The sequence below is a fragment of the Tachysurus fulvidraco genome, chromosome 11 (assembly GCF_022655615.1).
Source record: "Tachysurus fulvidraco isolate hzauxx_2018 chromosome 11, HZAU_PFXX_2.0, whole genome shotgun sequence".
In the NCBI taxonomy this organism is placed as follows: domain Eukaryota; kingdom Metazoa; phylum Chordata; class Actinopteri; order Siluriformes; family Bagridae; genus Tachysurus; species Tachysurus fulvidraco.
In genome coordinates, this window is record NC_062528.1 from 19,077,477 (window position 1) to 19,104,754 (window position 27,278).

General features: G+C 37.5%; 1 protein-coding gene across 2 annotated transcripts; it reads left to right on the top strand.

Moving 5' to 3' along the window:
* The first annotated feature begins 774 nt into the window (after nt 1-774).
* postnb (periostin, osteoblast specific factor b) lies at nt 775-19,277 on the top strand. 2 transcript variants are annotated; one of them, XM_027160627.2, is made up of 22 exons: nt 775-995; nt 1,411-1,509; nt 4,575-4,639; nt 5,334-5,491; nt 6,124-6,288; nt 6,389-6,535; nt 6,795-6,936; nt 8,438-8,650; nt 8,769-8,903; nt 10,444-10,592; nt 10,767-10,903; nt 12,938-13,068; nt 13,201-13,331; nt 13,839-13,941; nt 14,075-14,142; nt 15,209-15,254; nt 15,369-15,383; nt 15,463-15,849; nt 16,737-16,781; nt 17,569-17,634; nt 17,732-17,764; nt 18,660-19,277. In XM_027160627.2, exons 1-22 carry the CDS (start codon nt 877-879, stop codon nt 18,707-18,709), a joined length of 2,604 nt encoding a protein of 867 aa, XP_027016428.1. In that variant the 5' UTR covers nt 775-876; the 3' UTR covers nt 18,710-19,277. The 2 variants fall into 2 exon arrangements, with proteins under 2 accessions (XP_027016428.1, XP_027016429.1); XM_027160628.2 differs by lacking the exon at nt 16,737-16,781 and having other exon boundaries at nt 777-995.
* The last annotated feature ends 8,001 nt before the right edge of the window (nt 19,278-27,278 follow it).

A 27,278-nucleotide genomic window follows, 5' to 3' on the forward strand; every position in this document is an offset into this window, starting at 1 on the left:
GCTCTTAATCATGGCTTGAAACCTTACCAAAACTCTGCCACAAGATGGAGCCGCAAGTTTAATCCTCTTTTGTGTCTCACAATCCTCCATCTTCACGCTTCTCAGGATTCGAGGCCATCTCAAGCTCCTCATCACATGTTAACATCTGCTAAGCAGATTTTTATCATATGCAAGGATTTCTTCTTAACCTCCGCAGCTTTGCACTTACAGGAGTCAGACACACTCCTGTTTCTGCTCTAAATCTGCAGCGTTTCAACACAGTGCCAAAAGTACAGATTTTCTCTGGGGGGAAAAAAATGTCATTTATTTTCCTGGCAAAAATGAAAGAGCATGAAAGCAACTGTGCAGATGGAGAGAAACAGTTCTGCAGTGGCCATAAAAAGATTGATGGATCACAAATAGTTTGTAATATGTTATTATGAATATCCATTTGCGTTTATTGGAATGACTTCTTTAATTCCGACCGAGCATTTTCAATGAACTCAAACATAAAGGAAAAATACTGACAAATCCTTGAAGCAAATAGAGCAGAAAGTTTTTTTTTAGTCTATTTGAAACTAATTTTGATTCACAGTTCATTTAAAATAGGTTTTTAAAATTGAAATGAATTAAAAAAAAAAAAACATTTTCTGAAGGCACAAAGTTTTTGGGTAAATCACATGAAAACTGTGACAACCTCCATGCCTGTGTTCATTCTTGTCAGCCCTCTCCTCAGGGCATGACATATTATAAACACATAGGTGAGCAGGAGCTCCAAAAGGCTCTCTGGAGAACAGGGGAGGCTGGTGGAGTCAATCGGAGCCAGACTATATAAGCTTCTCATCTCCTAGCTGAGGCCACTTCTTTCTCTGAGCTCCGTCTAAAGGAGGTGTCAGGATGAAGCTCATATTTGCAGCTGCCTTTGCACTCTTTGCGCTTTCTACCTTTGACCAGGTAGATTCCTCAGCTTATGATAAAATAGTGAGCCACAGCCGCATAAGGGCAAAGAAGCAAGGGTAAGAATTCTGATTATGATGATTTTAATTTTTTATCTTCTTTTTTTTAGTGCATCATTAATAGTATATATGCAGTGATTCTCACAAAAGAGTAGTTGAAAGATTTCAAGGAAAGAAGCTATTTATATTTGTTTTATGGTAGAAAAAAAGTGCAGAAATGATAAAAGAAAAACATTTAATTTTTCACTTTTTTCTTCACGTATTATGTGGTTTACTGTAGATATTACAGAAAGAAATGCTCATTTCTAATGATACTGTTTCATGATGCAGGTTATCAATGTCCCAAATTCGCTTGTGATTTATAAACATATCATTTCAATACTGTATTGTATCATATCAAGATAAAACATGACATCATCTATCATTATAGAGGTTTGACTCGATATTTGATCTTTCCCTTGGTGTTTATGCTCAGGCCGAACGTGTGCGCACTCCAGCATGTGTTGGGAACCAAGAAGAAGTACTTTAGTACTTGCCGTAATTGGTACCAAGGAACCATCTGTGGGAAGAAAGCGTAAGTGGAACATTTCATAACTCCGTCGGCCTGTTAAATATGTCTGCCGGGACATACCGGGGGTTAAAGGTAAAAGGTTGCAGCAGACCAGTTGTTTTCATACTGCAATAAAAAGCTTGTGACTCAAGCTCTCTCATGACTTACTCTTAATGACCTGTGGAATATCGAGTGAGAGAATTCAACAGTCCGTTTTTAGACAATGTGCAATGTTATCAGTAATGTACAAGTACAGTAAGTCTTAATTAGTATAAAGTAGAGAGGAATGAGAACAGAACATGTTGCTAATGATTAAAACAAACCACAAGCCTGGCTTGGAGCACCGGGGCTAGGTTCAAACAGCTCACCTTAAATTCCCGCCCACAGGCAAAACACACATCTGGTCCCTAGATGTGAATCTAACCATAGCTTTGACTTCGGATCACAGGGTAGGTGCTTGGGAAATGTCTCTGGTACAGCTGAGTGAGCCGTTTTCTCAAAAACTGCACCAGAGAGATGCAAATGAAACACAAATTCTAGTCTATTATTGCAAATCGAAGTTGCAGTCATCATGACTTTTTGATTGATTCTGGATTTTGGTCCACAAATACTGGGTCACATTGAGTCTGTAATGCTTCTGGTTTCCATTTCTTTTTCCATGGCTCAAAAGAGAGGGGGGAGGGGTGGGTGTCTGGGGGTTGGCTATGGGTTACTGAAATAGAGTCAGCCTCACGTGCTATGAAGCAAACTGACCACAAAGAACCAGGATTCCGGCTCCCTCGGTGCTATTGGACTTGCCTTGGCGCCTCTCTTAAAACATGGAGCTCAGCCAGACCAGAAGATCTCATCAGCTTCAGATGTTCTTCAGCTTCCATGCCGATCTTTTTCTGTAGAGTCAGCAGCTCTTGTCTTAACAGTGGAAATAACCGCAAACAGTGTCCGTGAGACGATCATGAATATTCTCCTTATGTGCAGAAATCATCTAGAGCTGAATGAACACTGGCCAATAGTGCAGACATCCTGCTTTAGTTTCTGTAGTTTAGTTTCATCCATTCTTAAATATATTGAGTCATGAAGTAGAAAGTATGAAGTAGAATCCTATAATGCAGGGGTTCTCTTTGGGGAAAAAAGTAGAATTACTTAATATAAATATAAAGTAAGATCCATTAACTCTTTAAAGAACTCTTTGTGAGGGTTAAAGGGTATTAGCAGGGCTTGTAAACACTAAGGTACCAAAACAGTGGAATCCTTAAAGGTTCTTTAGTTCATAAAATAAAAAAAAACAACTCTTGAATAATGATGAATATATATAATGAATAATAATGATTCTTAGTTGGTAAAAATAAAAAACTGGAGGTTTTTCAAAGCTTTCTGTACATTCAAATGTTTACTTCAGTAGACACCAGTCATCCTAATAGAGAGCAATTTCCTACACTAATTAAATAGTTCACACAACTAGCTTTAGATTATAGTGTGGGTTTCCAGTGAACCAAGAATAAATGCACAAACCATCTGCATTCGGTCCTGTCCTAAATATTTTGACATGTGCTTAGAATATTTCACTTTAATAATTTCCATAATTAAATGAATGAATGAAACCACAGCTTTCATTGCTGAAGAAAAAAAATCTAATAAAATACATTAGGAAACTCTTAACTGTATCTGTGGCAAGATTCCAACAGGTTACCAAAACAACAGAGTCAGGCCTTCCTCCCTGCATGGGAGAGATGTTTGAGACAATCTTGTTTTCTTTTGGCTGGTAGCCTGAGAGTGTAACAGATACTGCAGTGATCTCATCACTGGGCCACTTTCCTTCCTCCCTGAACACTGTGCATTAAAGCTCTTGCCACAGTGAAGGCTGAAACTCTGCCATGAACTTAGAGCTCTTGTTTGAAGACACAAAAAAAAAAAAAAAACTTGCCCAATTCCCGTCTGCTGACTCTGGTTCCTCTTTGAACTAATTTCTTCTCAACCCAATATTGGTGTTCGTGTCGAAAGCGTTGTTTAGTTTCCACTCACTTTGTCTCTTAGACATAAGGCATCAATGGAGCTTTCTCCAAGTTCTTTTGTATGCTTTCGTCTAGCCAGGTGAACCAACAGCCAGGCTGAGGAAGCATATGGAATCATTTATAGATGTGGGGGATTTCCAGAACTGCAGCCTTCTAGCCCTCACACACACACACACACACACACACACACACACACACACACACACACACACACACACACACACTATTATTCCCTATCAGAGAATTAACCTAAATCCATCTACCATATGCTAAACCATTCCTCTTGAGTCCAGAGGTAGGGAATCATTTTGTTCTAACTTTATATTTATATATAAATCGCTTATTCTGCGACGTGAACATTTCCTAACCCACAAGTCATTACCAGGGACTTGTATACCGGACGCTCCACACAATCTAATGCTAATTTAAAAAAAAAAAAAGATCATTATGAACCATGCTTTTAACAATTTAATTATAAGTAACATGTATAATTTGTTTAAAAGAAGCAGTAACTTTTCCATTACCTTTAATGGAGTTTGTGCTTTCTGGTTTCTCCACATCTATTTTTATATTTTATTAAATAAAAAGACTATTTTTTAAAAGCTATTTGTCATATGTTATCTTAATTTATTGATATATTTTTTCCCAGTTTCCTGGCATTTTACAGAGCAATTTGATTTCCAATCTAATGTTCCCTCTGGTTAGGGTTAGGGTTAGGGTTAGGGTTAGAATCTGAATATTCAACTGTGACAGCAAAAAATAAATAAATAAATAAATAAATACCTAACCACATGGTCTAAAATCCTAGAGTGGGTTAAGCACTTTGCTCCAAAGAAAATTGTGCAGGAATATAATGATAGTGTGGCACAATTTCTCAAACCACAGAGCCAAAAGTCATATTTATACAATTACATAGAGTCGGTGATTGACGTGCAGAATATTCAGGAACAAAGCATCCATAATGCTTATTCAGCTAGTTTATAAGAGTCTGCATTGCAGTGGGGTTACATTTCAGGGCTTTTTGCCGTTATATGATGCGTGTTGTTTTAAGGACGGAGGTCCTTTTTTCTTCTTTTGTAGTACTGTTGTCTATGAGTGCTGTCCAGGATACATGAGGCTGGACGGTGTTAATGGCTGTCCTGCTGGTGAGTATTTATCCACACAACCTCTTTAACCTCTGTGATGATTCAGATGATACCAATCTGATTGGTCAGAAAGTGTTGATTATTTCCAATGTCAGTAGTGCTAGATGTGATTCAAAGGTTCATAGGTTTATACGAATGCATTTGTTATGACGTTGTCATTTCTTTAGACTAAAATGTGTTGTTTAACAAAGAAATATATATAATTAAAGATTTCTGTGAGGAAGGACAGTAGGGTGTCTACCCCAAGTAATATAAAGGGAAGGGATGCAAGGGAAAGGCCATCTTCAGGTCTTTCTGGTGCTTTTTTTCCCCCAACAGTGTAAAAAAAAAGAAATGGTGGTAAGGGAATGATTGTTTATAGCGGCTATAATACAAGAAATAACACAAACTAACTCTCCTTAAATGTAACTGTAAATGGTTGAAAGGTGTAACGGGTTATTTTTCAATAAACCGTCACTGACAAATTTCTATGGTGTAAGAGAAATAAATCGCTTTGGGATTATGCTGTAAATTTCCAATGGAAAAATGTCCCATCCATGTCATGCTTATTTTCTTACAACTGTTTTATAAACTTTATCGAGTGTGAGCTACTGATATTATGAACAATCAAAGATTTCATTATTTACTGGAAAAACATAAGAATTGCAATTGTGAAAATGTGTTGTAATGAATATACATCTATTTTCCTCTACAGTTGCTCCCATTGACAATGTGTATGAGACCCTCGGTCTCGTGAATGCAGTCACCACGCAGCAGTACTCGGCCTTGTCCAAACTAAAGGAGGAGATTGAAGGACCAGGATCTTACACCTTCTTTGCCCCCAGTAACGAAGCTTGGGATCTTTTAGATGCGGTATTACCATTATACTGTATTTATCTATTTACTCACTCCTGTTTAAAACTACAAGCAAATTCACATAAATGATATTTTAAAGAAGGCAAATCATCCTAGCAGTTAAATCATGGTATTTTTGTTAAAGTTGTCTCTTACATGGATGAGATCCAGTTGGCAAAAACTAGTGTCTGGTTCCTTCAGTTATCAGTTTTGAATAAAAATCATAAAATGTGGGGGCACGGTGGCTTAGTGGTTAGCACGTTTGCCTCACAGCTCCAGGGTTGGGGGTTCGATTCCCACCTCCGCCTTGTGTGTGTGGAGTTTGCATGTTTTCCCCGTGCCTCAGGGGTTTCCTCCGGGTACTCCGGTTTCCTCCGGCGGTCCAAAAACATGCATGGTAGGTTGATTGGCATCTCTGGAAAATTGTCCGTAGTGTGTGAGTGAATGAGAGTGTGTGTGTGCCCTGTGATGGGTTGGCACTCAGTCCAGGGTGTATCCTGCCTCGATGCCCGATGACGGCGAGAAGTTCGGATATGGGTTGGAAAATGAATGAATGAATCATAAAATGTCCCAATTTGTTAGGTTGTTAGGTTAAATATAAATGATCATGACTGTGCTTTCTTAACAATGATTACTGTTTGGACTCCCAGGAAATAAGAGGTGCTTTGGTGAGCAATGTCAACATCGAGCTGTACAATGCTCTTCACTACCATATGGCTAACAAGCGCCTTCTCACCAAAGACCTGAAGAATGGACTCAAGATCAAGTCTATGTACAATGACCTTACTCTCTACATCAACCACTATTCCAATGGTGTAGGTGTTTTACAAAGTTCTTTAAAAGATTTTAAGTATATGATCAATTTGTTAAGTGTATTTGAGGTATGATGTGCTTTAATCCTCCTCTCTTGTACAGGTGGTTACTGTCAACTGTGCTCGGATCATTCATGGGAACCAGGTGGCCACCAACGGAGTGGTGCATGTCATTGATCGTGTTATCACTGCTGTGGGCAACACCATTCAGGATGTGCTGGATATTGAGGATGATCTGTCTTCTCTGAATGTAAGTGACTGCTTTACAGTGCATTACAGTTAGCAGAAACATCTACAGTATATAAAGTCTTACAAGATTAAAGTTCTTTGGATGGATTGATCGATCTCCCATTTTGGTTCCAAGGAGCTCTTATTTAGAAAGCTTAAATCAGTGACTATCCAAAGAACCACTGACGAACCATTTCAACAGAAATTGTATTATAATGTTTAGAACTTTATATGTTTTCACCTCATGGAATAAGCTGGAGTAAATTTTATTTGTGTTTCAGACTGTAGCTACTAATGCTGGTCTGTTTGAGATGTTGGGCAAGCCTGGCCACTTCACTCTGTTTGCTCCCACCAACGATGCCTTTTCTAAGCTGGACAAAGAAGTATTGGATAGACTTATGGGTAACAAAGGTGCCCTCAAAGGTAAATTGGTGATCTATGTAGTTTCAGAGAATTTTTACATTTTTACATTAAAAGCCTTTTCACCCAAGCAAAGCTTGGAGCGCAAAAGACCAAATGCATTTAATGAAGTGCAAGTCGAAGGAAAACAATGCAATGACTCCCACGAGGCATGTTTTTTTATTTGAGTGAACCAAGAGTGCTGATTTTACATCAATCTTCTTCATCCTCATTCGAACCAGATGGTGACACTGGCCTGTTTTGTGCTGTGGGGATTCCTCTACATTTGGTGAACAGCAGCAAAACCACATTTAAGTCTGCACTGACAATAAGATTAACTTATTGTTTTACTCTAAGCACATTGGTGAGAAATTAGGTCATATTTTTGCTACTTATTAGCATTGGACAAAAGAACTATTTCTTTAGCTGTTCATCATGTCAAAAAGAAAAATTCTCACTTGACATACAAATCTCTTAATGTATTGCCCATGCAATGAAGCGACTGTCCAAAAAAATGTTCATGGCCCAAATGGTGCATGCTTCTCACTCCAACATACTGTAGCTCCAACGTAAACTGTAGGCCTTTAAAGATGCAAAGTAGGCAAAGCATTTTCTGTACAATGCCAAGTGCAGTGAAGCTGGAAACAGCTGCTGGGTTTTACTATCCATTATAACTTGACAGTGTCTTGATTTGTGCATTTTAATTATTCCCTCATCTGTCATTTGACAGCCATTTGAAAGTGTTCCCTACTTGAAGGGGAATGGTGCAGAGTTTTCAACAGGCCTCCTATCAAGGGTTTCAGGGCTCCAACGGAGACTCGGGTTCATTATTTGGTGCATTTGCTACCTGGAGGAGATACGAATTAGATCATAGTGAGTTACGGTGGGTTTTTTAAAAAGAAAATATTACAGAAGAGAGAAAATTCCAAGGAAAAAACTTCTACGAACATGATGTTACATTCTGTATTTAACCTCAAATGACCAAACAAAACTCGATGGTCAGTTGTGGGTGTAACAAACCGTCGCTTTCTGTATCAGTTTTCTGTTCCACATACATATCTGGCCTAATCTTCAAGTGTTTTGTTTTGTTTTAAGTATGCATGACCTCAATCACTATCGACTTTCTTTCGAAACACTAAAAACCACAGTAAAGACAAAACTCATGGTGTGTGTCCCAGAGTTCGTCAACCTCAGCTACACCATTCAAGTTTATGTTTTGGCTCAAATATATACATGAATGAGAAATGGGTCTGCTCCTTTGTGACCCCGTGTAAGAAAGAAATCTCTCAATCATCATAATCCTAGTCTCAACCAGATGTCCCGAGAACCTTTCTGCCAAACTATTCATATTTTTATTTGCATCTGTTTAGTACACATTATCTGTTCATGCTCTGGATATCATCTACATTCGGTTACATCGCCGATATCCATTTATTGTTTCACAGCAATTGCAAAATAATAGTTTTTACTTCACTAATAAAGCTATTAAAAGTGTCCTCAAATACATTTTCATGCTCTTTCATAGCCCTGTTCAATTACCACCTCTTGGACTCGGTCCAGTGCTCAGAAGCTATCATGAGTGGCACCTCATATGAGACCGTGGAGGGCAGCAACATCGAAATTGGCTGCGATGGAGACAGTCTCACCGTTAATGGTGTCAAGATGGTGCTCAAGAAGGACATTGTCACCAGTAATGGAGTTATCCACCTGATTGATCAGGTGCTCATGCCAGACTCAGGTTAGCTGCATCTTATATATTTAATTCTATTCAAATATTTAAATAACAAACTAGAACACGCTGAGAATGCATCATGAACTCCGTTCTAAACATCCCAGTTGGCACTTTCTCCTACAAGCTAAGCAGGTGATGGAGCTGATTGACCAGTCACAGTCTACGTTCGGTGATATGGTGTCCGAACTGGGTCTGGCAGCGGCCATGAGACCGCAGGCCGAGTACACGCTTCTGGCTCCCCTCAACGCAGCCTTCAGTGGTACGTTACTCAAAATGAATTCCTGACACCACGGTGACTTTTGGCAGAATGTGAACATGTACTCTGTCTTTTCTCACTGAATTATTGCTTTAGTGTTCTCTTTAATCTTACTGTCTCATTCTTGGCATGAATATTTTTTAATCCTATTGTTGTCGCTCATGAAACAGCAAGTGCATACAGTAAATGTTCGTTTCTGCATGCATGTGGAAAACCATTGCTTCATTACCAAGAATGTTTATGATGGTAAAGGGTGAGGATGCTGTTAGATGCAGACGTAATGAAATCTGCCTTCTATCGACTCTGTATCCAAAATATTTCAGATTGAATGTATGGTACAGTCCAATTAAATGGCCAAAACATGGCCTGATAGAGCATAACGTACATTTATTGCTCATTATATAGCCAAGTATGTGAAATTAATTCACATCATTTCACTGAATCCCAAAGAAGCTCCATGATATCGTTAAAATAATTATTGCATGGCAAAAAAGCTTATTTCCATAAACAAGGAAATACCCAGATAGTTAGAAATAGAACTTTTCCTTATGAATGTTTTAGTGGACCTTTATAGTGATCTCCTCTTTAATAGATTTTTATTTGTGTATAGTAAGATATTAAAGAATCATCACACAGTGTCCTTCCGTCAGAATAAACCTGGGGGGTTCGACCACCCAAGTAGTACACCCATGTGCTTCATTTCACTCTTCTGTACAAACGTACAATATTTCTGATTAGCAGGGTGTAGACACATTGTTGTTTATGTTTAAAGGGCAATTTATCTCATTTTTGGAGCACGTAATTAAGACGGATGATGCCCCAAGCAGCAATAAGTGAAAACGCTGTCAGAGAATGTGCAGAACCAAGAAAGAAAAATGGGAGAAAACAGAATAAAAAGGGAGAGGGGGGAATTTATTAATAGGTTGGTCCTCTATATTTGCTGATTACAGTACATTTGTCTCTATCCATGTAAATGTAGAAGAATAGCCAATACAATTTTATTGCAGTTTAAGCCAATGAAATTAAAAGTCAAACAAAGAGTTGATACTCTGGATCAAATAGAGGAAAGGACTATGGGGAGTATGATTTTTTTTTACTGTAAATTCAATTCAGACCAGTGAAAAATTGCCTAAATAAATAAATAAATAAATAAATAAATAAATAAATAAATAAATAAATAAATAAAGCAAAACAAATAAATAAATATTACTGTAGAATTAAAGAATTAGTGCCAAATATAATACGCATTTAAAGCCATTTGTTGAATTACAAATAATTGATTGAATAAATAAGTAATTGATTGAATAATTAATCAATTAATTGAATAAATAGATAAATAGATAAATAAATAAATAAATAAATAAATAAATAAATAAATAAATAAGGTCTAGTCACTAATTCTGATTCAAACTTTTTACAAACCATAATCATTACAATTTTGCTGAAGACCATATACTGTAGATCCTATAAGAGTGTCACAGTACAGTGAAACATATCTCCTCCTAAAAAACACCATTCCTCTTCTTGCTGATGTTTACCATAGACGAGGTCTTGTCCACGGACCAGAGTCTCCTGAGAATCATTCTCGAGAACCACATCCTGAAGAAGAAGATTGTGTTGAGTCAGCTGTTTAATGGCCAGCGTCTGGAGACTCTGGGGGGAAAGTTCCTCCGGGTGTTCGTGTACCGCACGGTGGGTCTCTACAGCTACACCGACCACAGTGCTTTAGCAGGGGGAAAAAATGACTAAACACCTTATCCATTTTTTTGCTTTGTTTTAATAGATGTGAAATTTAAAGGTTGTGTTAAAATCATACAAATTCCTACTTATTCCAAGTCAACTTACTTTCAACTTCTGTCTTCAAAGGCTGTGTGCATTGAGAACGCCTGTCTGATCCGAGGAAGCAAAGAGGGACACAACGGCGCTCTCCATCTCATGAAGATTCTGCTCAAACCAGCTGAATCTAACATGTACCAAATACTGGTTAAACGTGGAGGCTTCAGGTAAGAGAACCAGACATTCGATGACATGCTTTATTTAATTAGAACTCCATAAGCGTTCATAATGAGTTACTAACAGTAATCTGATTTCGAAGCAAATCAGAATTAAATCTAATAATTTTGCGAACAAGGGGCACACGGTGGCTTAGTGGTTAGTACGTTTGCCTCACACCTCCAGGGTTGGGGGTTCGATTCCTGCCTCCGCCTTGTGTGTGTGGAGTTTGCATGTTCTCCCCGTGCCTTGGGGGTTTCCTCCGGGTACTCCGGTTTCCTCCCCGGGCCAAAGACATGCATGGTAGGTTGATTGGCATCTCTGGCAAATTGTCCGTAGTGTGTGAGTGTGTGAGTGAATGAGAGTGTGTGTGTGCCCTGTGATGGGTTGGCACTCCGTCCAGGGTGTATCCTGCCTCGATGCCCGATGACGCCTGAGATAGGCACAAGCTTCCCCTGACCTGAGAAGTTCGGTTAAGCGGTAGTAAAAGAATGAATGAATGAATTTTGCAAACACTGAAACAAAGGGAAACAAAGAGTTTAAATACAGCATTTTCTGTGTAAAATATTTCTTTTTAAAGTATATTACAAAGATTGGGAGAGAAAAAAGTGATAATCTAGTGGATAATGGATGTACACACTGATACAGCAAATAAATCATGCTCACCAAGGAGAAATGAAATCATTTTCCATGCAAAGGAGGAGAAAAATAAGGATGAGAATGCATCTCCATTTTCCAATTCCCATATTTAAGAATTAGGTTCTGGTAGGTTTATGAGGTTTTGAGAAATACTTGGGCTGCAATTTTTGCTGAGACTGTATTTGACATTTGTGACATCACATTTATGTTTATGGCAAAAGTGCAATATTTAGTAATGTAGTTTAGTTATTGCTGGTAAAACAGCCTTGTTAGAAAAGGGTGAGTTTTATCACACAGTGAATGACTGACACACACACACACACACACACACACACACACACACACACACACACACACACACACACACACACAAAATGGCCATGTGCCACAGAATTACTAGTTTTGCTGAACTTTCCTCGTGATTTAGAAACATATTCCAGTCTATAATTTTCTTTGCCTCATGAAATCATTTGAAGGAGACATAATCCATAGGAAAAAAATCATTGATTTGTTTAATCATTTTTCCTGGTCGCTACATAATTCCACTGTATTTCACAGCATCAGGGTTTTTATCATAATTCTAAAATAGTAAGAAATAATAAAAATGAAGAAAAATCTCTTATGAACAGGTTTGAACAAATCCTTTGACTGTTTTTTTTTTTCATCCATCAGAAAATCCAAGATGATGTTTAGCATTTTGCTATCTTAAAAAATAGAGCCGATGGGTTTCATGTCAGTCAGTTTTTTTTTTCGCTGTTGTTTTTAAATATTTGAAGAGTCTTTTAACATTTTGACAGCTTCAGTAAAATATCTGCTCAGAGCAAAATCCCTACTATATGATGTGCCTCAGGCTTCGTATGAATTTATGTGTGACAACAAGCCTTCTTTACTTCCCTATCAGTCATGTTGCCTGTCACTTCAGGAAGCTCCACCTCCTGGATTATATTTTAGAAAATGTTCAGCCCAAGGAGATTTTACAAACGTGTCACACTAGGGGCTACTGTATGATTTTAAAACTGGATGTTTCAAATAACATCCATCTAATCAAGCCAAGTCAAGTCAAGTCACCTTTATTGTCACATCACCACAGCACATGTGCCATGGTGAGTGAAATTCTTGGGAGCGAGCTCCAGAAATTGCAGAACCATTCACATACAGTAGTTAGAAACAGAAATTAGAACAATTTACAAACAGGTTAAAAAAATGTGCAAAATGCCGAGTACCAGTTGAAATGTGGAAAAGATGCAATGTGCTCATACATAGTCAGTACACACAGTGTACTACTAGACATATTTACAATGCACTACACATTATATACATTATATAATTCATTGGCCCAATCGTTAAGCATTTTACATATTGTGAGAATTGACCTTTGTTTGAATCGGTGTTTTCCATGGCTGCAGAATCTTTTTGTCTCTGATGGAGGCGGCTGGTCTGACTGATTTGCTGAAGCAGGAGGGAGAATTCACACTGTTTGCTCCAAGCGATGAGGCTCTTGCTGGACTCACTGAAAGAGATATCAACATTCTGAAGAGCAAGTATCAAACGTTCTCTTCTTTTCACTATGTCTTTTCTCAATTGATCGGTTTCCAGTAAATGCTCAGGATAGAGGTACTACAGGACTAGTGTATTTATCATACTCAACACTTCTCTTTCTTGTGATCAGGTGATCCCAATGCCCTCAGAGCCATCCTGCTCTATCACTTCAGCAAAGGTATTTTCATCGGTGGAGGCTTGGAGTCCGGAGTCACTAATCTACTAAAATCTCTTCAAGGCACTAACCTCAAAGTCTTGTCTGTAAGTGTTTAAAAAGCCTTGACAATCCCTTCCTCACTGCTTTATGCTTTTCATGTCCAGCTACAGGCCTATTATATCCAGTGTCAAACATTTTAAAGCATCACCTGTTATTACATCCGCAGGCCTTACTGAAGAATAGATTTATTTTAAATGAATGAGGTTCAAAAGTTGAACAAGTCTGTATGTTTTATGGGCGGGTGAAAATTGCTTGACCTTACATGCCAAAACTGTTTCACACAGCATACTACAGTAGACTACTGTTTCTAATTGTAAAGCTTTTTACCCTCTGTTGGGTTTCAAAGGAGAGAATATAAAGTTTGGACACCGTTTTGAAGACGTCACCTACTATGGCGTACTAGTTTAAACAGTGAAACTTTTTAAATATTTAAGAACTTGTAAAGATATCTGGTTGAAAATGTCTTGACACAAAAGTAAGTTTCTTTTTTTAAGTTTCTTACATGGCACAAATGATTACACTACATTAATTATATGCTTATTTTCTTCCAGGGGAAAGATGGCATGAAGGTGAACTCTGTGCAAGTTCTCGACTCTGATCTTATGGCTTTAAACGGAGTCATTCATGTCACCAATAGCCTTCTGTACCCTGAAGGTGTGCACTATGTACAGTAATATACACTCCAGACTACATCATACTACATACAACTGCATTTAAATACAAAGGAGACCTTCAGCAGCATCCAGACCTTGACTAAGCCTCATTTCATCTGAAAATCTTTGCACAGATGTTCCTGTTGGAAGCCAGGAATTCCTCACACTGCTGAGACGGTTCATCAAGTACATTCAGATCAAGGTACCAAAATTTATAGGGAAAAAACTAAAAACATCTAACGCACCCATGCATGGAATCTTATATAAGGCTATTGCCATGGGTGAAGTCATTTGAGCAAATAGGGTGGTGCTGTTTGGTGTGGCCTGACTTTCATCACCCTGAGGTTGATTCATTTCCAATAACAGCGTGTCCTGAAGGGTTTCATTCCTCTTTCACTACAGCTATGTGTTACAGATTGGCAAGTGTATGTTTTTTATCCGTTGTTTCTAAGCTTTAATATTTTGGAATGTCAGTTTATGTTAACACTCATGAGTAACTGTAATAAACATCTCTCAATGTTAGTTATATAAAAGGAGAACTTCTTATATTACTGAAAAACTAAAACAAAAGTCCTCATAAAGTTACAGCTTTGGTTATGACTGTTACAAAACAATATTTCCAAAAAAAATAATGCAAACAGGGGGGCACGGTGGCTTAGTGGTTAGCATGTTTGCCTCACACCTCCAGGGTTGGGGGTTCGATTCCCGCATCCGCCTTGTGTGTGTGGAGTTTGCATGTTCTCCCCGTGCCTCGGGGGTTTCCTCCGGGTACTCCGGTTTCCTCCCCCGGTCCAAAGACATGCATGGTAGGTTGATTGGCATCTCTGGAAAATTATCCGTAGTGTGTGAGTGTGTAGGTGAATGAGAGTGTGTGTGCCCTGTGATGGGTTGGCACTCCGTCCAGGGTGTATCCTGCCTCAAAGCCCGATGACGCCTGAGATAGGCACTGGCTCCCCATGACCCGAGAAGTTCGGATAGGCGGTAGAAAATAAATGAATGAATATATGAATAAGGCAAACAAATCTCATTACAGTTAACTTTATTACAAGCAGAAGTCCAGTAGAAAGTTTGCATCTTCCTATACATCTAGTAACATGTAGGACATGGCATTATAAAGAAAGCGCATGACTATGACTTTATAAGGTGAGGTTGTTATTACATTACACCACTGTCTTATCCCACTATTTATGTTAATGATATCTAAACGGTACAGATGTTATTCAAATGTAAATGGATTACTCTTTAATATATCCTTTTCTTTTACACAGTATGTAGCAGGCTACAGATTTAGGGAGATTCCTCTGACATTCATGAGTAAGTTCTATTACACTTCATGAGTCAATTCCATCAGTAGACCACATTGAAATAAAATACCTGGTTCATATCATGAGTGTTTTCTCAAAAGGCTTTATTTTGATTCTTTTTCAGAGAGAATCGTCATGGGTAATGAAGATCATCACTTAAGCATACATTTACAATGTAAAGTACGCTTGTTTTGTCACTTACACCAATTCCTTTGCAGTTCCCGAAGTCACTAAAGTGACCAGAGTCATTGAGGGGAAACCGTCTGTTACAAAAGTTACACGTGTTATCGAGGGAGGACCAAGCGTTACCAAGGTGACAAGAGTCATCGAGGGAGATCCAAGCATGACCAAGATTACGAGGGTCATCGAAGGTGACCCGTCTTTCACCAAATTTACAAGAGTCCTGGAAGGTGACCCGTCTTTCACCAAGGTTACAAGAGTCGTGGAAGGTGACCCGTCTTTCACCAAGGTTACAAGAGTCGTGGAAGGTGACCCGTCTTTCACCAAGGTTACAAGACTCATCGAAGGTGACCCGTCTTTCACCAAGGTTACAAGACTCATCGAAGGGGAGCCTTCTCTTACCGAAGTGACCCACGTTGCTGAAGGTGAACCATTATATCTACTTCATATAAATTACTGCATGAGCTACAGAGATTTGCTCATCTTTGTACTCACATGTATACATTATTTGTAAATTACAAAGAGTTTCATGCCACAGCTGTTTGACATATAGCGCCACCCACAAATCTGCATAAAAACGTTCACAGAGATAATGACAAAATGGTGAAATAAGTGTGGCATGGACCGGATCCTCCCCAAAAGCAGCTCAGCCAATGTATGCAGCTTGTCAGATATCAAACATATAGACACACATACAGTACAAACTCTTTTTCTAAGGTGCCATTACTTCTGTCCTAACTGACAGGCTAGTCATATTAGTCTTAATTTATATACACGATTTGGGATGTTTTACCCAGTCCAGAATTAAACAGTACCTCAATCGATGAATGGAGGATTATTTACACTTGAAATGTGTAATATAAAGAGTAATCAGTTTATAACAATGTTATAAACTCATTGCCAAATATAAGATTTCATCTTAATGATTGTAAATTCATACAAACCCAGGAGCTTTTCAAGGATACAAATGTTTTAGTAAACTAATTGGATTTTCATCACTAACAGACACTTAGCCAGCTTGATAAATTAGGCTCTTTGGTAATGCGTAAAACATAAGCTTACGATGGAACAAAGTTGACCTAGATTCATAGTTTCGTAACCCACAAGGGTCCAAAGTTTCTTAATGTGCTCTTGTGTAACTATTTTAACACAAATAAGAACAAATCTAACTTTGGTCAACCACAATTAAGCAAGTTAAACCACCCAAAACCCAAGACTCTGTTATATGTTTGCTACATTAATATTCAGCGCTTCTGGTGTGCTTTGGGAACGTTGACGCAGTTAACCATGCTGAAATGTTTTGCATCAACAGGTCCTGAGATCTTATTCAGCAGCACTGCCGATATGGAGCACAATGGTAGTGCGATGTACCGAGCGAAACCTCTTTAACGCATGCTTTTTAGTGGGGCTCTAGAGCTAGAAAATACTTTCTGCTGTTTTCCTCTTATAAACTTTTACCACCAACCCCTTAAAATCCCAGTGTGTAGATTTACGATTCTAAATCTCCTAACAACATATTTTCCTTCGTTTTACTGCAGTAACTAAAGAATTATTAGCCTAACCGAATTGTATGTTTTAAGGTCAATCCGTGAACAATAAGCTGAGGCTTTAAAGGGTTAAACATTCTTTATTCTTTCTTCAGCACTCCTCCTCATCCTCCTCCTCCTCTGAGCACTATCTGGTGTACAATTCATAGGCATTACCTCAAGAAATTCTGATTTTAATTTGTTTTGATTTGTGGTAGCTCAGTGGTTAAGGTGTTCGACTGCTGATCGGAAGGTCATCGGTTCGAATCCCAGATCCACCAAGTTGCCATTGCAGGGCCCCTGAGCAAGGCCCTTAACCCTCAATTGCTTAGGTGTATAAACTGAAATAAGACAATGTAAGTCACTCTGGATAAGAGTGTCTGCTACTGTAAATGTAAAAATGAAACATTAATCTTAATTAATCAATACTACATTTCCTATGAATTGGAATCCTGAGGTGTTGTTTTATTTTTGGTTCCTGTTGCCATGTACCAAGATTTTTCTGTTCTTTCCTCAGATTTTTCTCATATTTCTCTCCCAATGCCGTTAACTTTGTGAACCTGCAAAACCTTATATCTATTACTTAATATTAAACAACTCTGATTTATTCCTATATAGGGCCTCAGACAAAGTTTATTACTATGGATGTTGCAGATGCTGAGAAACTTACCCACACCATTCAGGGTGAGATTCTTTAGTTCGTCTAAACTGCATTGATTTTCCACAGAATTTCCTCAGGGCATTTGGGACAAGACATAACATTGCATTTGTTTATTTACAGATGGAAGACGAGTGCCAGGAAAGCGTGTGCAAGGTAATTCTTTTAGATATATTGTTTCCTGGATTGAAAGACAGTAGAGATCCGTAGGGTCTGAAAGTTTGAAAATGTTGAATTTACCCATCTTTATAAACATAATAAAAATATTAATAATAAAAATCATGTCTGGGGGCACGGTGGCTTGGTGGGTTGGGGGTTCGATTCCCGCCTCCGCCTTGTGTGTGTGGAGTTTGCATGTTCTCCCCGTGCCTCGGGGGTTTCCTCCGGGTACTCCGGTTTTCTCCCCCAGTCCAAAGACATGCATGGTAGGTTGATTGGCATCTCTGGAAAATTGTCTGTAGTGTGTGAGTGTGTGAGTGAACGAGAGTGTGTGTGTGACCTGCGATGAGTTGGCACTCCGTCCAGGGTGTATCCTGCCTTGATGCCCGATGACGCCTGAGATAGGCACAGGCTCCCAGTGACCCGAGAAGTTCGGATAAGCGGTAGAAAAAGTTCTAAAATTAAAATATCTGCGTTGTTTTCATAGTGGAATCAGCAGCAGTATAGTGTCTTTATCTATCATATCCGTATGGCGTGGTATTGAAATGAAAGCAAAATAAAATTGTAAAGACGTTAGAATAAAAGAGAAGAAATTAATGACCACAATTTAAAAAAATAATTAAACTTCACCTTCATAACGCCCAATGCTGACATGTGAGCGCTGTTATGTCAGCACTACAAATCCATACAAAAGCAGTTTTAATGACATTTTCATGGACGGCAAAACCAAACTGCAGTCAAACTATTTACAAATATCGGACTACTTCTGAACACAGTCTATAAATCAAATTAAATATCAGTGTCACCAAAATACTGTTTTAGGATTGAAACACACACATACACACAAAATGAATAATGAGCTTATGTCATTTCCTCCATCTGTGTTTTCCAGGTGTACCCAGAAGGAGAACCAGGATGACTATCCAACCTAAGACTCAGTGAGATGGGAAAAACAAATTGAACCCTTCAAATGTTTAAAAGAAATCAGGGGTTCAAGGGAATCATTTGTTTCATAAGAAAAAAGTGGCCTTTTTCATAAGATACTTTTCAATCGAAGAAATTATTTTCATCATTTGTTATTTGTTAATCCAGAGAGAATTTCAATATCCCCGTATGTACATATTTTTAGATTTTTTTTTTTGTGTGTGCGTGTGTGTGTGTGTGTGTGTGTGTGTGTGTGTGTGTGTGTGTGTGTGTGTGTGTGTGTGTGTGTGTGTGTGTGTGTATTCATTTTGTAAAGGGTTACATTTGGAAAAGACTTTTACTAAAAATTCACTCCCATCTGTGTATGTTTAACTTTTTTTTTATTTTTTTAAAAGAAGCATTCGGTTTGTTCAGATCCGTTTCAGAGAACATTTCCGAGTACACGGTTAACTCCTTAAACTAAGATGGAACATGAATCCAGATTTTGTTGGGTTGAGGTTTACTTCTGCATGACCAAAGATTTAATGGTGCTCATGTTCTGTATTTGTTTCTTTTAAACAATAAAAGTTTGCAAGATTTTGTTAAAGAAAAGCCTCCATGCTTCATTATTATTATTATTATTATTATTATTATTATTATTATTATTATTATTAGTTCTGCTTTTGTTGTACAGAAATGTTTTTTTTTTACCATCCGAATTAGGCTTACATACATTAAACATAAAAAACAAAACAAAAAACAAAAAAAAAGAAGGAAAACAGGATAAATTATGTCAGAAAATTTCCCATATTTTTAACATGATAGAGCAACCAACTAACTTTAGTTGAAAAAACAAGTACAAATGATTTGGGGGGAGGTGGTGGGGTGTTGGTGGAATAATGAGTAATTTATGTCATGTGAGTAACAATAAACAAAATTATGACACAATTATTGACTAAAATGAAACACTGATCTCACACCTGAGCTAAGATTTGAACCCACAACACTTTTGTAACAGACACATTACCACAGCACTATTTTACCACATGCTTTAATCTAAAATAGATTTAAAATGTATTAGATTTATTTAATAAATTATGTAATACATTTCATACTACAGTTATAGTTCCAATCAGTCATTTGAAACATATTTCATTTCAGTTTATTATAAGCAACAAAATCAAGTATTGCTCAGAAACATCATAGTTTAATGTAAACTATAAATATATATACTTTTTAAATCCCACAGATTTCCAGTGTAGTTAACCCTAAACTAATACCGTGTTAAAGCATGTTGTTGTTTGTTACACAAGTTTTAGTATTTAGCATTTTGCTATGTCAATTTGATGTCACTCTTCCTTACAAAAATGGTCCAGATCTATCAACCTGTGAGGAGATCTCCTTGTTATACACATAGTTAATGAACTTTATAGAAGATATAAGCCTCTATTTTTGTCACAAACATTACAGCAAAGTGAAATTCTTTCTTCAAATATACCTACTTTGGAGGTTGGGGTCAGAGCACAGGGTCAGCCATAATACAGAACCTCTAGAGCAGAAAGGGTTAAGGGCCTTGCTCAAGGGTCCAACAGTGGCAGCTTGGCAGTACTGAGGCTTAAACCCAATCACCCAATCAACAACCCAGTGCCTTAACCGCTTGAGCCACCATTGCCCCTTAAATCATCTTCCGAAGGCTTTCTTCCGTTGGCTTGGATTTGTGTGGTGTTTGGGTTGTTACCATGCTGGAATGTTAAAGTTTAATTTATCATTAACTGACTAATAGAAATCAGGTTCAGATGCCATCTAAAATATATTTGTATTTAAAGTATCTTGACTACAGTCCCAGCTGAACAGAAGCAACTCCATAGGACAATGCTGCCACCACCACGCTTCCTCATGGCTATGGTGGTTTTGGGATGTCTTGTTTTTGCAGCACATCTTTCAGAAAAACATCTCATTGGAAAAACATCTCTCCATAACATGATTTGCAATGCGGCTTGGTGAAATTTTGGTGGGTTTGGAATCTTTTCACAGGAACAGGCTTCCGTCTTGCCACTTTACTCTGTAGCACAGACATGTGAAGAATAAACAAGATTGTTCTTCACATGCAGAAAGTGATCAGAATTATATCATTGTCTCCTTAAAATGTTGCTGTAGTTCTTCTGGCAGCATTCTTGATATGTTTTCTTGGTCTATAAGCTATTTCTAGACCATGGTTTTTGCAGATTAATGAAACCAAGAAAGTGTCCAGAAAAATCCAATAGAAACACATGATCTTTTTCTGGGTTTAATCAGAATCACTTCATTTAAGACAGGGTTATGAACATGACCAGTTTTAATATGATAAAAGGGTGTATGCACCAAGATATTGTATGATTAATTACTCTAATTTTTTTCCATTTGTATTTTGACAATTGTGTTTTCTTTATTGTTTTGTTGGCTGTTATAGCACATTAAAAGTGAAAATGATCTTATATTCATTTATTCATTTTCTACAGTTTATCCGAATTACCTCGGGTCACGGGCATCAAGGCAGAATACACCCTGGACAGAGCGCCAACCCATCGCAGGGCACACACACACTCTCATTCACTCACACACTACAGACAATTTTCCAGAGATGCCAATCAACCTACCATGCATGTCTTTGGACCGGGGGAGGAAACCGGAGTACCCGGAGGAAACCCCCAAGGCACGGGGAGAACATTCAAACTACACACACACAAGGTGGAGGCGGGAATCGAACCCCCAACCCTGGAGGTGTGAGGCGAACGTGCTAACAACTAAGCCACCGTGCCCACCTATGATCTTATATGATTGATCTTAATTTCTTAACATCTGAAACACTCCCAATTTTAGGTCAAGCATGAACACTTCTTATATCCACAGTATTAAAAACAAAAAAAAATCAACAATGATTTATATACATGCAGAGATTTATACACTTCAATGATCCTCTGTAAATGAAAATGCATATGAATATTGAAAAAATTTTGCCTGCATATTTTTTATATCCTTCTCGTCTACTTTGACAGCTACTTAAAAAGTAAGCATAGCTCTAGGCTAAGGCTATATATAAAAATCCATTTTTTTTGTCATTCACTGAGTGATAAACACTACAACACTACAATGGCTTGGAGGGAAAGAACAAGAATCTGCAAAACTCTTGGCACCACGAAAGGATATTTCTGTCATCAGGTTATACTTTAGTATGTGCACTTATATGTTTATGTAATAGTATTAAGCTTACAATAAGACCTCAGGCTATAAGGCTCAAGCATTCATGACAGCAAAGATGAGTACCTTATGGGTAGTTGTTGTTTTTTCTCAGGACTCTCAATATCGTGACCAGCTGTGATGACAGTTCCCAGTCCAAACATTTTGTGTAGGAACAACCTTCACTTAACTCCAGAGTCTCCAGTTCAGACCTGCCAACCTGCCAAGCTCCACATTTTAACTATGGAGTAGTCAGCTACAAGATAAGACTTAGAAATAGGCTTAAAGGTCTTCTGTCCATCATTCCAGACTGAAAAGACTGAAAAGATAAATAGCAAAAGGTTTGAATTGATTGATTAAATGCAAATCATCTCAATGAAGAATATGTCTGACTTGTTTTTGCTGAAGCCCAGATTTTTGTTAGTGAACAGCATTTTTCATTTGTAGCATCAACTTTATATTCATTCATTAATTCATTCATTCATTCATTCATTCATTCATTCATTCATTCATTCATTCATTTTCTATTGCTTATCCAAACTTCTCGGGTCATGGGGAGCCTGTGCCTATCTCAGGCGTCATCGGGCATCAAGGCAGGACACCCCCTGGACGGAGTACCTGGAGGAAACCCCTGAGGCATGGGGAGAACATGCAAACTCCACACACACAAGGCGGAGGCAGGGAATCGAACCCCCAACCCACAAAGCTTTAGTCAGAATTTAGTGTCTTGTACAGTATCATATTGTTCCTGTTGTGTGTTTGGTAAAAACCCTGCTTGGGGGGGGGGGGGGTTAATATCAAGGAGAGTTACATAATGACTATGGGGGCTTCTTCCCACCTCCCAAAATCATGACAGACTGCATTCCTGCCTTACTCCCAGTGTTCCATTCTGACCATGAGCATGTGAGTGAATAAATGAATGAATGAATGAATGAATGAATGAATGAATGAATGAATGAATGAATGAATGGGATATTGTTACGTGTTCCTTTGTTCCTCACATCAATTAAGCAGACCAGGCACTCTATAATTTATCTCAAAATAACAGTAAATAGTGACAAAACTTTAACAGCACTGGTTCTAAAAGTTTTTTTTTTTTTTTTGAGTTCTTATGATTATAAATAAATAATTTCTAAATCTTTCTAAATAAAATCTTGGACCTAGTAAGTTCTGTAAAAAAAAGCCCTATAATAAAACATTCTAAAGCTGGAATAATGAGCATGCATATTACTTTAATTGTAAGCAGAATATTTCAGTAGTTTTACTCAAATGTTTTGAGAAAATAAAAATATTAGGTTTGGAAAGCAGACCCTATTAGCGTCACCAATGCGGACCATATTTGATTTGGCACAGGTTTTTTTTTTTTTTTGCCAGATGCATTTCCTGATGCAACCTTACCATCTTTTATCTCAGCTTGAGACTGACACTGAGAATTAACCCCTCAGGTGCTGGGGTGGTTCACTGCCTGGGAATACTGTACAAAATTGATGTTAGAAATTCGTGAGATTTTGGACATTTTAAATTCTTAATTGAAATTTTCCACTTATCTCATGGAAGTGTACTGCATATGGAATGAAACATTAACTTTTACACCATATGTAGTGCACCACATAGCCCGTAATGAGTGGTTTGGGATTTAACCTATGGCTTGTGCAGTTATAGTTAACCTCATATGAGCAGCTGTATTAGCTTCCTAGTTACAGATGTGGTTTGTCTTACTGGATCATTAACCAGTAAAGCTGATGTAGGTATCTGGTTTTGTTTTTTGTCTTTGATGTGTCCATGTTGCAGGGTAGGTTGGGTTGCCTCAATTTTATTTTCCATTGCTGATTCCCACCCACTGACTCGTTTTGCCCTTACATGACATTTACCAGTGATTGTGGAGTGTGAAGACTGGTATGTGCTCCGAGGAAGTAAATAAAAATCATGACTCACAACGGAATCCAGTCAGTGTAAAAAGGCTAATAGCCTCCACAACATACATGAAATAAGTGTGTAAAATCTGTGTGAACTTTATTGAGGGAAAACCAGGAGTCACTGATGTCCCAGGTAATCATAGCTGTATAAATGTAAGTCATATAACAAACCCGTGTCAAAACAAGAGAAACCGGAACATGACAATTTTTTTTTAGATTTTTCAGTGTGAACTGTCATATTCTGTAAATCGGCAAATAGACACAAAGCAAAAAAAACAAAAAAAAAACAACAACAACAACAACAAAAAAACAATGGTTAATATTTAGGCTTTCCCAAATACATATTATTTTATTGATTTTCCCCTGAGGCCAATAAATGGGATTTCCTCCTGTTTTATTGTGTCCATTGTTACAACCCAGTCTAGGGTTGGATGGGCTGCACAGTGTTATAGTTCGGGATTCAGTGATTGGATACCTTTATACAGTAAATACCGAAAAGAAACAACACACAGTAGGATTTCTAGTTAAGTGTATTTACAGATATAAAGTATATATATATATATATATATATATATATATATATATATATATATATATATATATATATATATATATATATATATACAGCCAACAGTACACAGGCATCTCTTCCATATTGGATTTTAATTATTGAATGTCTTTATCATGTCCCACCCACAGTGGTGGTTATTATAAAGCTCATACGAAAGCAAACACCCAGGGATTTAAGAATCTATGTGTTTAAATACAGTAGTATATCACTGTTTACCTATCATAGTAGGGGACCCATTTCTGCTCTCTGAGATGCCCCAAGTGTTTGTTCATAAGCAGCTCAAATCCAACCACTAAAATTCTTTAAAAGAATCTAAACAGAGAAAAATATCTAACACTGAAAGCCAACAGCGACTTGGCTCATTTTATATCAGACTTGCGGCTAGAAAATCATTCATTTGTTTATACTGATTGAAGATTTCCCATAAGTCAATTTCCATTTCTGGTTAAAAAGGGTTAGCATGGATATACAATAGCGTTAAAGGGCGAGTAATGTTTATGGTACGTGGCTTTCGTTTCAAACTCCTTGAACCTCTGGCATCTCATTAACAGCTCTATTTATAAAATGGATTTGACCTTACATCTCATTTGTAAATGTAAATGAATAAAGCTTGATCTAAATTTAATACTACTGGTGGTTAATCACTCCCATTTGAGGATAATAAACTACATTCTGCTGAGACATTTTTTTTTCCTTCCTTCGCTTGCACTTTACTCATTATTTGCTTATTTAGACCTTGCCTTGGTTGCGGTCGCTCAAACACGATACAGCTGGTGCTCATTTTCAGTAGGCAAGAATGTTTACAGACTTTATTACACTTCTGAAGTTGTGGACTAAACCTCCCAGTGTTCAAAATCACTGAAGTAATTATTCCAAATTTCTTGTATCCAACTTCTGGAAGTGCTTTATCCAGACAATGACTGTAGGCTCCGGTGCAATAATGAACCGTTTAGCGCCCGTCATTTTGGTAAAACTTTGTAGCCCTTATGTTCCTGTTCTTGGCTGACAGAAGTGGACCTCACTGTGGTCTTCAACTGTTGGAGCTCATCAACAAGGAATTATGTATTATGAGATGCTTTTCTGCTCACCATTGTTGTAAATAGTGGTTATTTAAGTTACCAGAAGTTTTTTCAACTTTCAGCTTCTAATATTTTATATAAAAGTATAAGAACAGTGAATCGCATATCTTAGCTTAATAGGAAGCCCAGGTCAGAGTGCATGGTGGTCCATCATCCGTTTATATATTGGTACATTTTGTGTATTTGTAAATGAATATATATTTTGTGTATATATATATATATATATATATATATATATATATATATATATATATATATATATATATAGTGTAGTTTTGTACAGTGTAAAATTTTTTATTTACCAGTATCTACTGTCTACTAAATTCTGTCTACCGTATATACTTTGTATTGTATGGCTATCTTCAACTGCTCATGCAAACCAATTTCCCCAGCAGGGATTCATAAAGTATCCATCCATCCATCCATCCATCCATCCACCATTTTGAACCACCATTGCCCCAACAATGTACGTCATTGTGTGCAGTAGCATTTTGTAAATGACAACTAGGCCAGTTTTACATGCAATTTTAGTTAATAAGGCATACACCTATTCATGTGTGAAATGAGAAAATCAGGAAATACAAAACTGTACCCATTTAACATCTCTAATAAATGATGCCCTGCATCCAGATTTCTTCACGTTGTGTTAGCCTCAGCTCAACAAAACTAACACATTTAATTCTTCAGGATTAATCAGAATTTTCTCCTGGAACATGTTTATATTAGATGCATGATTGTGTTTGCCCTGTGAGTCACAAAATCTATTGATTATTTATATGAATGATGTAAGAGTCATGGTATTGTATATCAGTGTTTTGTGACTACACAGAAAGTTTTTTGCCCAACATCTGTCTCCTCGGTTTGATCTGCATTGATTATAAAGTATGTCAGCCATCTGGTGTTGAGTAACTGATGACAATTTTTTCTCTGGAAGATGAGCCAGAGCCAAAAGAGGAATCTCTCATTGTCACCACATGTCTGAATTGTATTTTTTTGAATAAATCTGCTTGGCACAAGAGAGAAGACCGTTCGTCCAGAGGTTACTGATGTAGTGGTATTGTGCAAGGGCTGCTACACTAGCCGCTTTCTGTGTCTTACTTGTTTTTATAATTCCACTTATATTTCATTAAATTGTAAAAAAATATATATATATTTAGCATTAAACTTCTACTAATTGTGTCATTAGCTTATACTTCCTCACATACATACTATAGGTTTACACCAAATACACTATGAAGAAGTTAGAGGTCAATTAATCCAACAGTCTAATGCTCTATTTTACAGTTGATCTATTAATCAACCTGTCCATTCGTTCTTCCCTCCAGTGGATCCTTGGGGTTTTATATAGAACTTCTCTATAACAGTGGCTCTATGTAGATCCCCTAGAGACCAATTAACATTTTATATCAAAACAGATCTACAATTCAAATAAGGTGAAATTGTTTAGTTTTTGGAGTTCTAGCTTTATGTAGCTAATGCTACAAGATCTTTTGAATGTTTATGAATGACTTATTTTACAAAATACATAATAATAGTTTATTAAATATGTGAAATAATTCAAACTGAAATGATCGGGACACATCAGTATCAATACAGTATACAATTTCATAAATTCATAACAAAATGTTGTTTTGTTTAAATAAATTTATACTGTGTTTGAATTTGCTGAATTTTCATCCATTCATTTTCTACTGCTTATCCAAACTATTCTCGGGTCACAGGGAGCCTGTGCATATCTCAGGTGTCATTGGGCATCAAGGCAGGATACACCCTGGACGGAGCGCCAACCCATCACAGGGCACACACACTCTCATTCACTCACGCAA

What these genes read in the sequence shown, in the direction of transcription:
- postnb (XM_027160627.2), top strand. Translation starts at nt 877, where the DNA reads ATGAAGCTCATATTTGCAGCTGCCTTTGCACTCTTTGCGCTTTCTACC. An exon ending in TGCCGATATGGAGCACAATG is followed by an intron (nt 16,782 to 17,568) that starts GTAGTGCGATGT and finishes ATTCCTATATAG; the next exon opens with GGCCTCAGACAAAGTTTATT. An exon ending in GCCAGGAAAGCGTGTGCAAG is followed by an intron (nt 17,765 to 18,659) that starts GTAATTCTTTTA and finishes TGTGTTTTCCAG; the next exon opens with GTGTACCCAGAAGGAGAACC.